Source organism: Aphis gossypii, chromosome X (assembly GCF_020184175.1).
Source record: "Aphis gossypii isolate Hap1 chromosome X, ASM2018417v2, whole genome shotgun sequence".
Lineage (NCBI taxonomy): Eukaryota > Metazoa > Arthropoda > Insecta > Hemiptera > Aphididae > Aphis > Aphis gossypii.
Genome location: NC_065533.1, coordinates 62,368,461 through 62,385,256, shown reverse-complemented (window position 1 = coordinate 62,385,256; position 16,796 = coordinate 62,368,461). Strand labels below are relative to the sequence as shown.

The 16,796-nt window shown below is 31.7% G+C and overlaps 1 protein-coding gene and 1 long non-coding RNA gene across 2 annotated transcripts; one reads left to right on the top strand and one right to left on the bottom strand.

Moving 5' to 3' along the window:
• The first annotated feature begins 1,303 nt into the window (after positions 1 to 1,303).
• LOC114128058 (protein snail-like) lies at positions 1,304 to 4,990 on the top strand. Its single transcript, XM_050205722.1, has 2 exons — positions 1,304 to 1,751; positions 2,618 to 4,990. Exons 1-2 carry the CDS (start codon positions 1,604 to 1,606, stop codon positions 3,976 to 3,978), a joined length of 1,509 nt encoding a protein of 502 aa, XP_050061679.1. The 5' UTR covers positions 1,304 to 1,603; the 3' UTR covers positions 3,979 to 4,990.
• A 5,269-nt stretch (positions 4,991 to 10,259) lies between these two features.
• On the bottom strand, positions 10,260 to 10,872 carry LOC126551677 (uncharacterized). The gene is made up of 2 exons (XR_007605598.1): positions 10,663 to 10,872; positions 10,260 to 10,557 (listed from the first exon to the last, which is right to left on the bottom strand). It is a non-coding gene; the product is annotated as an uncharacterized LOC126551677 (long non-coding RNA).
• Between the last annotated feature and the right edge of the window lie 5,924 nt (positions 10,873 to 16,796).

Below are 16,796 nucleotides of genomic sequence, written 5' to 3'. Positions count from 1 at the left end.
ATTGCAAGTCAATAAAAATAAAAATTGTCTATTGTGCTATGTCATATAATTGTTGTATAACTATTTAATTAAGGGAAATTTAACCTGTACGACCATCATCGTCTCAACACCCAGAGCTTGCACTATGTAATTGACATGTAATCCTAATTAAAGCATAGCCGATTTAAAATGAATACGATGGGATGTTGTAAATAAACATTTTATAGAGTCAGTACCTAAAATACACGTAATTATTACAATATTATACGCATTAAAATTTCACACAACTAAAACATTTTTACTATGTTCTCGTCGAACTGGTTTTCGAGAAAAACATTTTAATCCGTGATTGTTATTATTGTAATTTATTTGATACAGCGGAACCTCTACAAGTCGAATTTTCGGTAACTATCGAAGGAACGTCTCGGCTCCTGCAGCCTTACATTGATGAGTTTTCGAGGTTCCATCTTTATATATAGACGATACGCATAAACACAGGTAATATCAAGGCGCTCGTGTAGAACAAATGATGTATTATATTTTTAAATCGGACAGCAGTTCGACAAGAAATTCCTCAGCGCAACTCCCCTCAGCCCGACTGGACGCTCGTTCGGGGCTTTCAGCGACAACTATTACATATATAACAATATGGCCCGTAACCGTGGTTTATATATGGTTACCGGGGTGTGTAACCATGCCTGCGAGTATAACTGGTAACTGTGACTATTTGTTTTTCGTTCGCGTGCCGCAGAGGGCGATATACGAACGGTGGTTTATTAATACAATATTCGCCACCGCAGCAGCTGCCGTTCAGATTATAATATATTGTAATGGCGCGCGCGAAGTGAAAAATCTGTGACGACCGTTTTCAGGCCGATAAAAACAATCTCCGACGACGACGACGACGGTCGTAATAATAATAATGCCTATGCATGTATTGATGCGTACAATAATATTATAATATTGTATTATAGTCGTGTCCATTATAATATTATGGTCGCTATACTATAATACGCGCGATATTATTACTATTATACGGTCGCACCGGTTTCGGCGCCGATCCGCCGCGCGGCGCACCGGAACCGGATCGGAAGGGGACAGCCGCCGAACCGGCAGGGTGAACCCCGCACCGCGCCCATTGGTCCGCGCCATGTATACGCCGACCGGATTGGTCGCGGCGGCCAGCACGTGCGATGTACGCCGCATGCGACGGGGGCCGAACACCTGTCCGCGGCTGGGCGCGCGCCCTCCACAGCCGCCGCCGACGTAGCTGGGTGGGGGGACCGCATCAGCAGAGAACGTGGAACCAGAACCACCTCTTCTCTCGCACGCAATCACTCGCATTCTCTTCGGCGACGCACACCGGAGAACGCGCCCGTCGCTGCACACGTCTTCAGTGAGTTCGACGCCGGTACATCACGTACATCACCAGTCGCAGTTTTACAATTATTAATTTTTTTTTTTTTACGCGATCTCACGTGTTTTTGCGATATCTTTGAAACGATAATATATCGCCAGTCAAATTTTGTTTTGATTTTTTTTTTTTAATTTTTTTCCGCGCCGTATCGATACGCGCGTACTTTGACGTCGCCGCTGTCGACGGTCCTTGCGTTGTGCACGTAAAATGCATATTTTTGAAGATAACGCACTGCAACCGACAATGATGCACCACAAGTTGACTTCGAAGAAAATGGATTACTCGCACTGTCCGCTGAAAAAACGACCGGTCCACTACGTCAAAAGCGAGTACATCAAAGAAGAGATGGATTTCGGTAATTATAAATCATATAATATAATAGTATTAAGTCGTGTGTACACACATAAGTCGCTTTTTTATTTATTCGTTATTATTATTATTTATTGGTACTAAGATTACGGGATGTTTTATTTAATTTTTTTTTGTCAAATTCGTGAAATTATATTTTAAATAATTTATTTATTGATACTTATGCAAATTCTATATCGTACGGTGAGATCGTTTTATTTAAATACTATATATTCACTTGCTCGTCACGTGTATATATTACACTAATACGGCCGTGATAAACGATGATGGGAACCGGTGCGCCACCGACCGTGGGAAATGCACTTCGAGGGTCACCCTTTTTTCGATTCGGTGCAATGTTTTCGCAATGCGCACTTCACCCCTCGCCAAATAATAATAATATATAAACCGTTATAAACGGCGATAAAAATGACGACATGTTTACATCCAATATACGTCACTGCTATAATAGTACGACACTGATTTTTTTCTTAGCACTATTATAGTCAATCGGACGGAATTGCGTGTAACCATTTATTTGTATTTATTATATATAAAAAAAAAACCACGGCGAAATATTTTCCAAGACGCAAAACACATGTTTCTGCATTTCGCGCGCGTTATCTACGTGAAGAGACGTCGATCGAATTTAATATTACGATAACTTAATTGCGTTTTCGATCAGAATAGTATTCGGATTTTTTTTCTCGCGTTTGTCGGCAATTTAACAGTCTCAAATAATAATAGTATTATTACGTCTTACTCGTCTTGGGAATTACAAACGATAGAAAATAATATTTACCTATACGTCATGATATTATTACGATCATCTATTCAATCGTTAATCGGAAAATTGTTTTTATTTTTCAATAGACAACACGGACGAATGTTTGGAACCGGAAAACCTGAGCACCAAACCGCAAGACTTGAGCGTGAGATGCAAGACGGCCGCTGTGGCGCCGTTGGCCGTGAAAAAGGAATTGTCGTCGCCTTCGTACGAACACCATCCAAATGCCGCGGTGCCGTTGTCGTCTCCGTACTACGGTCATCCCGACCACCATCAACAGCAAGAACAACAGCGCCACCGACTTCAACAGCAACCGTTCCAGCCGACGGCCGTCAAAGCCGGACCGCTAGAACCGTTGTGCTTGAACATCGCGGGCGCACACCATCCGGCCGCCGCGCAGGCCGCCGTCGCCGCTTACCATCACCACAACAACAACCGGCACTACGCTCCGACCACGCCGAGGCCCGTTCCCGCTCAGTACCCGAACTCCGGTTACCTGGCCGGTTTCATGTACCACTCGCCCGGTACCGACGGCAACGTCAGCGCCATGTTGACCGCTTACCCGCCGACCGTGATGGCCATCGCTCGGGACGCGTCCCTGTCCCCGCCCGCGGCCCGCACCGGTTCCGCTTTCAAGCCGTTGCTGCAGCTCACGCCGCCCGCCACCGCGGCCGTGGCGCCCGTCCGCAGCCCGCCGCCGGCGGTGCATCTCACCTGGTACGGACGGCCCGCGGTCAGCAGCAGTTGGTCGCCGTCGTCCGCGGAAGTCGACTCGTCGTCACTTCCGCCGCCGTCGTCCGCGTCTTCGTCGTCCGCCATGTCGCCGTCGTACGGTCCGCCGCAGCCGCAGCATCAGCATCAATATCAACTGCAGCAACAGCAGTATTCCGGCGGCGAGAGCGACGCCTCGACGGTCAGCGGCATCAAGCGCGAATCGCCGTCCGTCTCGGGACGGTACAAGTGCGTCGCTTGCTCGAAAACGTACTCGACCGTTTCCGGTCTGACCAAGCACCAGCAATATCACTGCACCAACGACGAGTCGCACTGTGCCGCCAAGACTTTCTGCTGCAAGTACTGCGACAAAGCGTACAACACGCTCGGCGCGCTCAAGATGCACATCCGCACGCACACGTTGCCGTGCATATGCAACATGTGCGGCAAGGCGTTCAGCCGTCCGTGGCTGCTGCAGGGACACATCCGCACCCACACCGGCGAGAAGCCGTTCTCGTGCCAACACTGCAACAGGGCTTTCGCCGACAGGTCCAACCTGCGCGCCCACCTGCAGACCCACTCGGACGTGAAGAAGTACTCGTGTGCCACGTGCAGCAAGACGTTCAGCCGCATGTCGTTGCTCACCAAGCACTGTGACACAGGATGCCCACGAATGCTGCAACAGTCCCATCACCAGCAGCAACAGCAACAGCAACAACAGCAGACGGTCGTGTAGTCTAAACGCGACGCGCACATATCATTAATTATACGTGTTAAATTATTAAACCTATTTATATTATATTATTTTCATTATTATTATTATATATTCGTTTATGGTTATTATTATTATTATTATTGTCGACACGGGCGTCGCGTGAGTTTATAATTTTTTTTTTTTTTTTTTTGAGCTTATATTGTATTCCTATATGTATAAAATAAGTCTTACCGAAAACGGTCGGAAAAAGATTATTGATAACAAACAAACGCTTTAAGTAAATCTCTGCCGACCTACGCCTAAGTCATTCGTCATATTATATGCAATGTTTTATTTAATTATTAGACGTACTAGTCACATTACTATCAACATAATTTGCACTGTTTTTAGATTAAGTTCATATATTTTTTCTCTCATAAATTATATTATTATTTTGTTTATAACGGGTACGCGCCGTGTACAAGACGGTGATGTAATCGTACAGCTGCACTGTACCTATATGCGCTGCGATGACATATTATACATTTTGAAAATCCGGTCCCTTTGTCGTACCCGGAGGTGCCTATATACCTATTATTATTATTATTATATTGTGTAAAAAATATTTTGCTTCGGGTGCATGAACGCTATAACTATTACCTAAATGATGTAACGTTAATATTATATACAACGGAACTTTATTATTACACTTGTATTATTTATCATTGTAATATGTACACTAATACATTATATAAAGACTGCTGTACACTACTATTTAAGTCGCCATAATGTTTAACTAGTCGTTCCCGTCGTTCTCTGTATAACCGAATCACACGATGATGTACTCGTAGTTATATCAAGACGACGTAATAATAATATATAACAGTTATTATTATTTATTGTATAGTATTATGAATATGTTTGATTAGTATTATTATTATTATTTTTTTTTTCATATGAATTTTTCTGTATTATTTAACCAACATTATTTTCATTATTATTTGTCGACTGGGTTTATATTTCCTTTAATAAAACAAAAAATGTGATACATGAACTTTTATGGGTTTTTTTTCCGGAACAAAGTTCCAAACTTATTTTTTCCACCCTCAATGAACCTCAGTGGAGAGCGCATTACCGGTTCTATATGCATTTGGAAGCATACATATATTATGTTATGCTATAGAAAAGGTATTAGGTGCTGTACCTGTGAGACAGTGCGTACTACAAGGGTACACTGAAGGGTGAACGGCAGGTTTAATATTATCATAATAATAAATTTTTTCTCCATCTTCTGATGGTTTTCCACGATCGCGACTACCTGCCGAGACCGCCGATCGGGGCGGTGCCGGCGCGGTGCGTGTCAAAAACACGCGTGAGAAACCCACGAACGGATGTGGCGACCGTGATATAATATTATGTATCGGGATCGGGATGCAAACATTTGAAATCCCATCGCTTCTTCGACAATGGCTCCGGATTTCTTGTTTGTGTCAGGTCAGTAGCGATTTTGAAGGAGCGAACGATGAATGCAAACACCGACGATATAGGAAGGAAAAGAAGATGAAAAAAAGTAGGTAGTCCATGTACATAAATACAAATATATAACTATGTATATACATATGAGGGTGGTGCGCGACGGGTTCTCATCAGAACCGATCGAGTGTACGTTTCCCAGCGCATTACCCGACGAATTACCTGAGTGTATGTCACGGGGGCGGCCGATTTCTGCAGACCGCGAATTGACATGTTGTACATTATATAATATACATTATAATAATATGATATTTCAATGAACGTTTGCCATTCAGAATTTCGTTTAGAAAAAAACAACCACCGGTAGCATACAGGTTATATACGCGTGTGAAAATATTTGATTGACTCGACCGTAGCTACCTGTTCATGTAATAAATACACTGGTATTATATTGACCCATATAATATATATTATATATGGAGATTTGCGTACTTTAAATTATTTTATACTGTGTAGTATCGTCGTGTGCATTGTGCTGATATAGAATAGTTCTCAATACAGTTCCAATTATTACAACAAACAACGAAATAAAAATACTAATAAAATAAAAATGTCTACAATATAATATAATTGTTACGAGTTAACGAGTGAAACCGAAAAAACTGAGAGGGATAAAAAATACACTGATGATATGTGTCACTTTCCGAAACACTTAGTGGACAAAACCGAATTGTAATCAATTGACCAAGAATTGGGTACATACAGTATATTAATCCATATTGACAAAAGACGAATGTCCTAAATAGCTAAATGGCCTATAAATGCGTTTCCTGTGGTCCAGCTATATACGATAAAACATAATATCTCCCACGGATTGTTTATAATAAATATGAAGCAATAACACTAAAAAGACATCGGACATCTACGGTGTTTTTATGAAATGCGAGTAAAGAAAGAGTAACAAGCAAAACTATTTATAACAAATAATAAAATTCTTAAAAGAAATCAACTTTAGCAAGATATATGGCATAATAAAAATGTATAGATATAAACATTAGAATAAACGTGTTCATATGATGTATATAATATGTATACAAAATCTGAATAACTAAGTCGTTGATTTCTTTTTTAAATCTACAGAAAAAATAAATTTACAGGATTTACACGTATAACATTATTACAGTTAAAATAAAAATTATAAATTATACCGTGTTATAAAAACCTATGTTGGTTTGATGAATATTGCAGACATCTGTATAATGAGATTATTGTTGACCTATTGCGTAATTTTTTTTTTACAATACAAGTATGTTTAGCATTTATTCCTTACATCGCGTAGGCGGTGGGTACTAACTTGTAACACTAATGACTTATTAATAATAATAATTAATAGCGTAGAATACAATAAATGATAAATATATTTATTTTTTTACATACATTCGTATACTCGTATACTTAAAAATATTTAATAAAGATAGGTCATACTACACATTTTGTTATTGCTGTTTGCGATTTGTTAATAATGTAATTATTTCCTTATGAGACTTATTATTTTTAAAGTTTATTATTATTATAAAACTATAAGTATTTTAACGAAAACCGCAAGTAAAATAACGTTGAATTATTTTATCAATTTGTATTCTAATCTTCATGAATAAGATAATTTTTTTTTCAAACAGTACTACTGCAAGGAATCAATAAAATATTTTAATTTAAAACGATTTTTTACTTTTGCAGGACATGTAAGCGCTAGTCAGAGTCTGTAGTTTTAAGTACATACAATTTTGGGCTCTAGACGTATTTATACAAGTGTTAATAATATAATAGTTAACGTGGAGTGAAGTGTACATTGTTATAATAAATTATTTGTACAAGATAGATACGTCAAATACGAAGTGTAACGACTTAGATGATAAGACAGTCAATAGTTCATCTTATCGAAGAGTTTACGATTTGTATATTGATGACAAAATCCAAATAATAAATACGGATCTACAAGTAAGATTGTTCGGTAAAAGCTGTTGGGAGTCTACATCGTACAATAATTATATTATCCAATTATCTTTATCTACCCCACTAGAATAGCGAGTCCGCAGCAGGTCAAATGTTGAACATTAGTTTTTCATTTCTAAGAAATCGTCTATTTGATTAAAACTTGTATGTGTCGTTTTATGTTACGTGGTTGATAATATAACATTATATTATTTTGAATGTGAATGTTTTTAATTATTTAAGTAAAAAAAAATATATAAATGGCAATAGAAAGAGATTTCGAAAAATGATATACTCGTATATTCTTGTAACTATAATTTAATATCAGTAAATCGATTAGAATATTTTCATACAACTTGTCACTTTTTTAAAGATAAAATATACCAACGATGGAATTACCTCGCGTAACCGCGGTCCAGTGGTTTTTCATCGCAGCTGCTATATAGTCTACACCCTCTATTTAAAGGTTTAATGACCACATACACTACATTTCCTACACTGGCAAATAAATATTTTGACCGTTATATTAATTATTGTTCTTTTGTGTAATAATTTGTCTTGAATGTTTAACCATGGCCAATATAGAGGTGTATATTACATTCATATAATCTAAGAATTTTTGTTTTTTAAGCACCCTACATGGTATAGCCCGATATTACAGTATCAATCATAATAATCTAAGATCTAATTTACCCAATGGCTTTATATTCTATCGTAAAATAAATAATATACCATTCGAAACTGTATGATCATACGCACAACAATTATACTGTGTTTTTATATTATGTCACGCAAATATTTTACCAGGAATTTGTTTGGATTTTCAATACTACCCGCATATTATAATATGTAAATACAATTAATTAAAATTTCTAAATAACGGTCATAGAGGTACAGAAGCGTATTGTGAAACTGTTTGTTTCTAAAAGGAAACTGTGAATAATATAGGTGACTTTTGTGCATTCTACCTTGACGTGCCACCTGGCGCGCGTATAATCCTAGGGAAACGGTCGGCACTTGTCGCCGGTACAGGGATAATAATCATCTCAGACTTGTTTCGCCACCTTGCACAATTACACTATACTATAATACCGATAATATTATAAGTTAAAATACAAATACTCGCGAAGAGTGATGTGAAAAATGTTGATGATGGAACGATAGATTCAAGGCAAGAATGTTTTTTCAGTGCACAAAACTGCAGCAATAAACACGATTTGTACCTATATAATACACGTATTTGCAAAAATTAGTTCTCTACAAAATATTAGTTACTTCATAACGTTCAATCCCGAAGTATATGGTTTTTGTTGTATCTATAGTTCCATATCACCTATTTAAATTCATGTCCTTTAAGCCTTGGGAGGGAGAGCGTGTACACATTGCTGATTAGGTGCCAGTTGCTATCACGAAGTAAAATTTGTAATTATTTAATAATATTATTATGTATATTCAATATTTTCAGTTTATAAGAAAAAACGCGAAAATTTTGAAAACCTCCAAAGAGACCATAGCATAGAAGAAGTTGTGAACCACTGACTTAAAGGTCTCATACACGTTGTCTAAACTTAAAATGATTATAAAAATTACAATTTTTAATTTAAGATTGTAAATATTAATACTATTAAAGTCAACATTTTTATAAAAACATCGTGCTACAAAATATATATAAGTACGTTTTTATCATAACACAACTAAAATTATTAAAAAAAATACAAATTAATAGTGGTTAAGTGCAAGCATTTTAAATTAAATGCGAAAAGAATTTCTTTAAATTGAAAGCTGTTTCTGCTATAAGGTTATCATAAATGCATGTCTTCATTATAAGTACGTAATATTATTATACGCAATATAATATACTCTACACCATACTTCGAACGTATTCGTAATAACAATAAGCTATATTATTACAATTTTAGTGGCTTGTTTTATTTAAGTCTATGTACAGTTATTATACGGATACCTATGTCTTGATATAGGTACCGCACGTATACATATTTAATATAAGTATTTCTACAAACAAATATACATTGAACGTGATGTGCAATTATCGAATTGCAACAAACAGTACTTGAAATAATTGCTGTTAAACGTTGACGCAACTATTATATTTTATTATGCTCCTATATACATAAAGGTATACATCGTATGATTCATGTGTATATAGTAATAGTACTACAACAGTATACTACTATTATTGTTCACTGTTATTGTATTATTGTTAAACTACAACGCTTTATAAATATCGACAAAACTTACTCTATAGGAACAATTTAATTAAAATAAAAAAAATAAGGAAAACGCGAGCCGTTACTAACAGTAATATATTGTATTTAATTTGGCATTTAGACAAGTTATAGCAGCACATATTATCTACACTATATATTATCACATTATATATTATGTATGGTAGCTGGTAATGTTTTTATTAAATCGTGGTTAAATTTGATAAAACAGTGCGCCAACGACATTTTTAGGTCTGTTCACTAAAAATAAACTAGAAAATATATTTTAAAACCTAGTCGCGATGTCAGCAAGTTATGCATACCCACCGTCTTACATACAAAGGGAGACTAAAAACGATTTACGAACTGGAATGTAGCAGCTTACAATTTTAAGATTTCGAATATGTTTATGCATAGTGTATATAATACAAATAATTAAGTATGAATTATAAAAAATATCTGGTAAATGTTTGCTAGTTTAAAACTATTCGAATGTAACTATTATGTAGATTGTTTTACTTTATAACATATACGAGTACATTATTTACCTAAGTAAATTCATTTTCATTTTTTCGCGATATATCATAACTTGTAAGTCAAAAATTGTATTAAATATAGTTACAACAATTTAAATTTCAAATTTTATTTTTATTGTCAATTAAAAAAACCGGGTTTCCTGATTTCTGGTGGTACCTACATAATATTATTTTAAATCATCTTTAAGGGGTTTGTCTTCATTACAATCTTCTTCATTTGTTTTATTTTTTCTTCTTTAACTAGGCCATGTTTATGTTCATTATCAAAAAAGAAGAACAACTTTTTTTTTGCTTTGAGATCCTGTTTTGCTTGTTGTACTTTTTGTAAACGTTTTAACTTATTCTAATGTTCAAGATAATCTTCGCGCCTGTAGGATTCCCATTTTTTTGTAAGCCTGAAATCAAATTAAATATTATAGAATTTTAGATAACATTTTAAGACTTAAGTTTGCTTTATTTTTACATACTGCTTTTTTATCATTGTGTTATATTATTATTACCTCGTCATTCAATGGTTTTTACATTTGTAATATATTGCTAATATGTATTACCATAAATTTTTAATACGATTAAAAATGTTGGATAGATTTTTACATAAAATATCAAATGCATCCTTAATTTTGTTCACATCTTCTTCTGTAATATTTTTATTATTATTTCACTGATACGTGAAAAATATCTTTTATAAATGTAAAAACTTAAAAGTATATTAAAATGTAAATATATAATGAATCTTAAAATTCTATAGCAACAACTAGCTGAAACGACAAACGTTGTTTTGACTTATAAATTATATCTAATAAATATTTTGGTATTCAAATAAAAAGTAATTAAATTATTGCAAGTGTGTGGGAATGTGGTATACTGTGATATATATTTAAGAGAGAAATGGAGCATTGTAAAATATGGCGGTCCATAAAAATAACAAAACGAAAAAAATATTTATTATACCGTTACGAGTTATACTAGATATAAAGTTAAAGTTTATTATTACAGTACCTATTATATTTTTTAATCTATTTTGAAAAATACGTCGAAATTCCAAATATCAATAAATATTTTATAAATTATTTCATGTTAGAAAAAATATATTTTAAATAGGTATTTAGTGAAACGTTCATACTTTTAAAGTAGTTCATTTTGAACATTTTGTTCGATTATAGATTACATCAACTTGCGTGGTTTAAATATTGACAAATCAAATTACTGAATATATTTTATCGGAGTTCATAAAGTTTTAGGCGCCTACAAATATTTTAATCATAAACTTTATCATAGCTAGAGTTTATTTTCACAATAATACTGGTATATAGAGTTGACTGAGACGCTACACCTACCCCATACATATAAATAATATAGTACCGACGACTATAAAACGCATAAAAATGTTATATTAGGTAATATAAAACTAATAACTATATACTATTTATCATCGCATTACAACGAACATTCAAGTCGATATAAATAATTAATTGGCAAACTACAAAAATGATTAAATATTTTAAAACTTTCCCAATGCATATATATTACAATAACATTATCAAAGCTATTATAGTCAGAGGGAAACTTACGTCGTCCCCAAAAATGCCTGACAACCCTTTTGCCATTGGAGTAATAATTCTTCACGATGACCTGATGACCTTTTTAAGTTTTACTATTAAATACTGAACCTCTTCAAATAAAATGCCTATACCTATATCACAAGTTAACTGCCGCGACCATCTTAATATAAATCGTTAAACATAATATAGATATACGAAATACAGCAGTGTAATAATTAAAAAATATAAATACATCATTAGAAAGTCGAGGAAACTAAATATTATACTGAACTTTGAGAGTAAGACAGTATTCAAAAAATACATTGAAAACATCATATACGAGTCTAATATTAGTAATTATTTTACATTTATACGGAAAACCATTTGTATAGGTGCGAATATTTTTCAATTTAAAGATTTTTATATAATAGAAAATATATATTATATTTATGTAATATATAAATAATATAATAATAATAATATATAATTTAGGTACCTACTAAAAACCGCAAAAATCCAATAATAATAATAATTTAATGTTTAAAATTGTATTAGTCTATTCGTTAATGTTAATTAATTTGTTCTATTATTAGTAATCTAAATGTGAAGATTTTAAGACATGCAATAAAATAAAAAAGACTCGATATTTAATAACAAATGCAGTTATTTTACTAAAATAGCAGGTACTTAAATTCATTGTACGTGTCCATAAGTCAGAAAAACAAATAGGAAGTGATTTTCTGTAATGTAGCATTACCATTTTATCATTCGATGTAAAAACTCTATTAAAAACATACTTTTCATATACCTACAAACTATATGAACGTCATATAGGGGTGTTTTTAAATAGTTTTAGTATCTATTTAAATCAAGTCATGTGGAACTTGCACACCACGTCAGACACACACTCACTCACACACACATATGGATGCATGCACAATGATGTACTTATAATAAACTAACCAAATAGTATAATAAAAAAAAATAACAACCTATAATTTGTTATCATTATATGTATGTTTATAAATTATATGGAATAATTTTAGGTCTACAATTAGTATACTCCTATTATATAATGTTTAAATTCTAAACGTAATCCCATCTGGTGTGTTCACATATCGAAACTTCATAATATACATACACCTACCTACCTAATAATATTTCCAACAACGCGATCAATAACATAATTTAATTTTATATTATTTTCTCGTAATTTCATAATAGCTTACCGCGTGACAATTAACCGTTAGATAGTTATACACAATAAAAATTCACAGAAATAACTTTTTTGGCAACTTACGACACAATAGTGTTTTAATACTAATATACAATGTAAAGTTAATGAAAAAATAAATAATAACAACAATTAATCATGATTAATTACATTTTAAATAATTATAATAAAAAAAATTAAGCTTACAAACTTTTAATACCAACCGAAAATTCTATACAATGACACAGAAAATATCTTCTATGTTTATGATGATACTATTAAAATAATTATAAATAATGACGTCATTAATGATGATTGGGGATAGTTGGCTCATTTTTTACATTCATATTTTAATTTTTCGAGTTTGGTGATTTGAACGCTCAAATAATTTGAACTCAATACTATAATAAGTAAGCTATATAACATTATTCATTAAAATTATTAAATTACCTATTAATTGGTAAGAATAAAAAAATTATAAAATCAAATTACCTATAAACGAAGTTTGTTGACAGTTCCATTTGAATAAATTGACACTTGTGTTAATATAATCGGCTTCATATATTGATTTAACTTAATTGTTACAATTTAAAATTAAACATAATATAAAATAAGTTTTACAGATACTATGGTAGGTTTGAATCGACAATCGATAATGACAATTTGAAATGTGAAATTTGAATAAACGAACAGAGATTTACAAAAAAATTGATCTTTGTGATCAATTTCGCTCGGTTTATAAGATATTTGTGATTGGTTTTATACGCTAGCAGAAATAAATAAGGTAAACTGATTGCAAACCATCAAGATTACTGACATTTTAATAAAGACGTTTGTTTATTTTACTGAGAAGTAGATACAATAATAATTTAAATAATTTTAAATTGCAATCCATACAAAAAAATGAGTAAAATGTTTTATGTTTTAAAAATTAAAGTTCTTTTCCATTTTTCCAATCCCTTTAATGTTATAGTACAAACTAATTATATCTGACGACCATAGGCGCCAACCACGTGCGTCTAAATAGGTATAATTTGTTTCTTAAAAATACAAACTTAAGGTAATTTAACATTTTAAACATGTTAAAGTATCGTGTTCTTAAATAAAACATTTACGTATTATAATAGTTTAATAGTTAAATAAATAATAAACAATATGGACAATAGTATTTAGTGTTGGGCGTGTAACATAGTGACACCACAATGCTTTTACGGTTTAAAACATATTTTTATTCTCGTTTATTTAATACTACTATTTAAATAAAGGATATATTATATTTTAATCATGTAGAACACTTAAAATGATTCAACCCCATTATATAATATATCATCCGACCGGAATATCTTTCTCGTATTACACACATAACTACCCTTTATCCTTTATAAATTAAACAAACTATATATTATATGCATTGGGGGGCAGATATAAATGTGTCGAAAAAAAATACCTGTTGAATCAAAAATAATTTTGGTTTACCAAGGTTTCGTCTTTCTCAGCAGTTTATCTACATTTTTTTATGTAATATAATGTTTAAATAATAAATATATTATACTTTTGATATTATAATACTTCGTCTATGATATATCATAACATCATTCTAAAGAATCAAAATTAAAATTGTATGTTTACAAAAACAAAATTTTTTTTTTAATTTTTAATTTTATGTTTTCTTCGGAAATAGGATATATTCACGGATATCAACTTTAATAATTATCAGATCAAGTCTTTTACTGTTCGTTTTTTGATTAGGTTTTGAAGATTTAAATTCCTCAAGTATCGTATTCTTAAGACGTAAGTATACCTGCATATTATGTATCAATAGTCTATTGACTTAAATGAATAGTCTATTGACTTAAATGAATATAGTAAGGGTAATATTTGAATTTTCTTTCGTAATTAATATAATAGTTACTATGAATATATTATGATTCTGCATGCGATTTATTCTCTTGATCATGATGGTCACAGGAAATTAGACCATAGTATAAAACAATATCACAAATTTAAATATTGTATGAATAATGTAAAATGTACTGTAAAGTGTATGTTAAATATACCTACCTACTTATAAATTATAACTATATGTACTTTATTATAATAATACTATAATAATCATTACAAAGTTATTAAGTTTATAGTACACTATAAATAGGTTTATAGGTATTATGTTACCTGTATTAATTTATCCAATAATTTATGCTCGTAAAAAGAAAATGTTTGGTATTGGAAATTCTGGACCTAGGTTTTTAAATACGTCGTAGGATAATTTATTTTCGGTTTCTTGCTTTATGATTATGAAACATAAAAACCTTATGGTAAGGTTATCATAACATACATTTGACTAAAAATTGTAAGTCCTACAAAAAGGAGGTTTATCACAAGATATGGATGAGTCTAACGTATGACGTATTCTCAAACTATTGGTGGTAGTTTCTTTTTTTCTGTAAAAATGATTATTAAGTTAGTTGTTAGGTATATAGTAATTATTTTATTGAGTTAGGTAAATGTATTTTTATATTTTGCTGAGGTTGTAATGAGATTAGTTTTATTGTTCGCGCTTAATATATTGAAAGGCAATAAACGAAGTATTTCGCCTGTCGAAATTTATAACGTCATTGTTCTTAGATTTCATATCGGCTTTTTCGTTATCTATATAACTGTCTGTCTAATTCTCGTAATCTAATGACAGTATCTCATAGAGATGTAATAATAATAAATAAAAATTTACATTATAACAAAATACTAAAATGTAAATATTTTCTATGTATTATGATTTTCACAAATAAACTTAAACCAAGAACTAAAACAATATATATATAAATATATATGACCCACGTATATAACATATAAACGTGCTAATTTGTCTGAAAAATTAAATTATATAATATCTTATTTTTTTAAATTTTATAATCAGCTGTATTACGTTACAACAAATACTATGTTCAATTTTATAAAATTATATAATTGACAGTATTTTCGTACAGTCGTGTATTGACCCAAAAAACTATTTTTAAATATGTTGTAGGTATTCTTTTTATGAAGAATTATAATGAGGATTTTTATTGCAAAAATATAATATTTTTATAAAATATTTAGATAATTTATTGAACAGATTATAATATAGAAGGTTAACTATAAGAGATTTCAAATTAAATATATTAAGTTTTTTCAAAAATTTAATAGGAAATTGACAGAAAAGTGTGCTACAATATTAACAACATTATACTAATTACCGTATTTTACAAAATATTAAAAAAAGGTAATTTACTAAATTATCACTGTACAAAATTTGAATGTAATAACTAATGATTACTAATTATTACAATGTATTTAAGTATTTTACATTACATACTATGTACGTAAGTAGATTACGTAATAATTTAATAAATATTTTACCATTAAATATTAAATACCTATAATGCTTAGTTTTAGTTACAATTGTTTGTAAACGAGATTCGCATTTCGTGTTGAAGATATCATTACTATTATTTTTATTATAACATTTAAAAAAAAAAATAAAGTACCTTTATGCGGGTACACTGTAACTATTTTGATATTAAAAATACTAACTCACTAATGGTTTTTATAATTTTCTTCTTAATATTTAATTACATTTGGCATAAAGTTCGTTAGTTTATTCATAAATCATACTTTCAACTTTATATTATTTTTATAGGTATTTATAAAAAACTGAATTAAAAGTATGCTTACGTAGCTAAAATAATAATTATATTATTTAAATTAAATTAAAGTGGAGAATAGACAGTTGGGAAAATTTTAATGCGGGGTCTTATAATTTGTGAAGAAGACATAATCAAGAAATAATTTTGAAGACACATCAAAACTTGAATCATTTCAGACACGTGACACATTTTATAGA

Coding starts and splice junctions, on each gene's coding strand:
- LOC114128058 (XM_050205722.1), top strand. CDS start 1,604: ATGCATATTTTTGAAGATAACGCACTGCAACCGACAATGATGCACCAC. Junction 1,752..2,617: donor CAAAGAAGAGATGGATTTCG/GTAATTATAAAT, acceptor ATTTTTCAATAG/ACAACACGGACGAATGTTTG.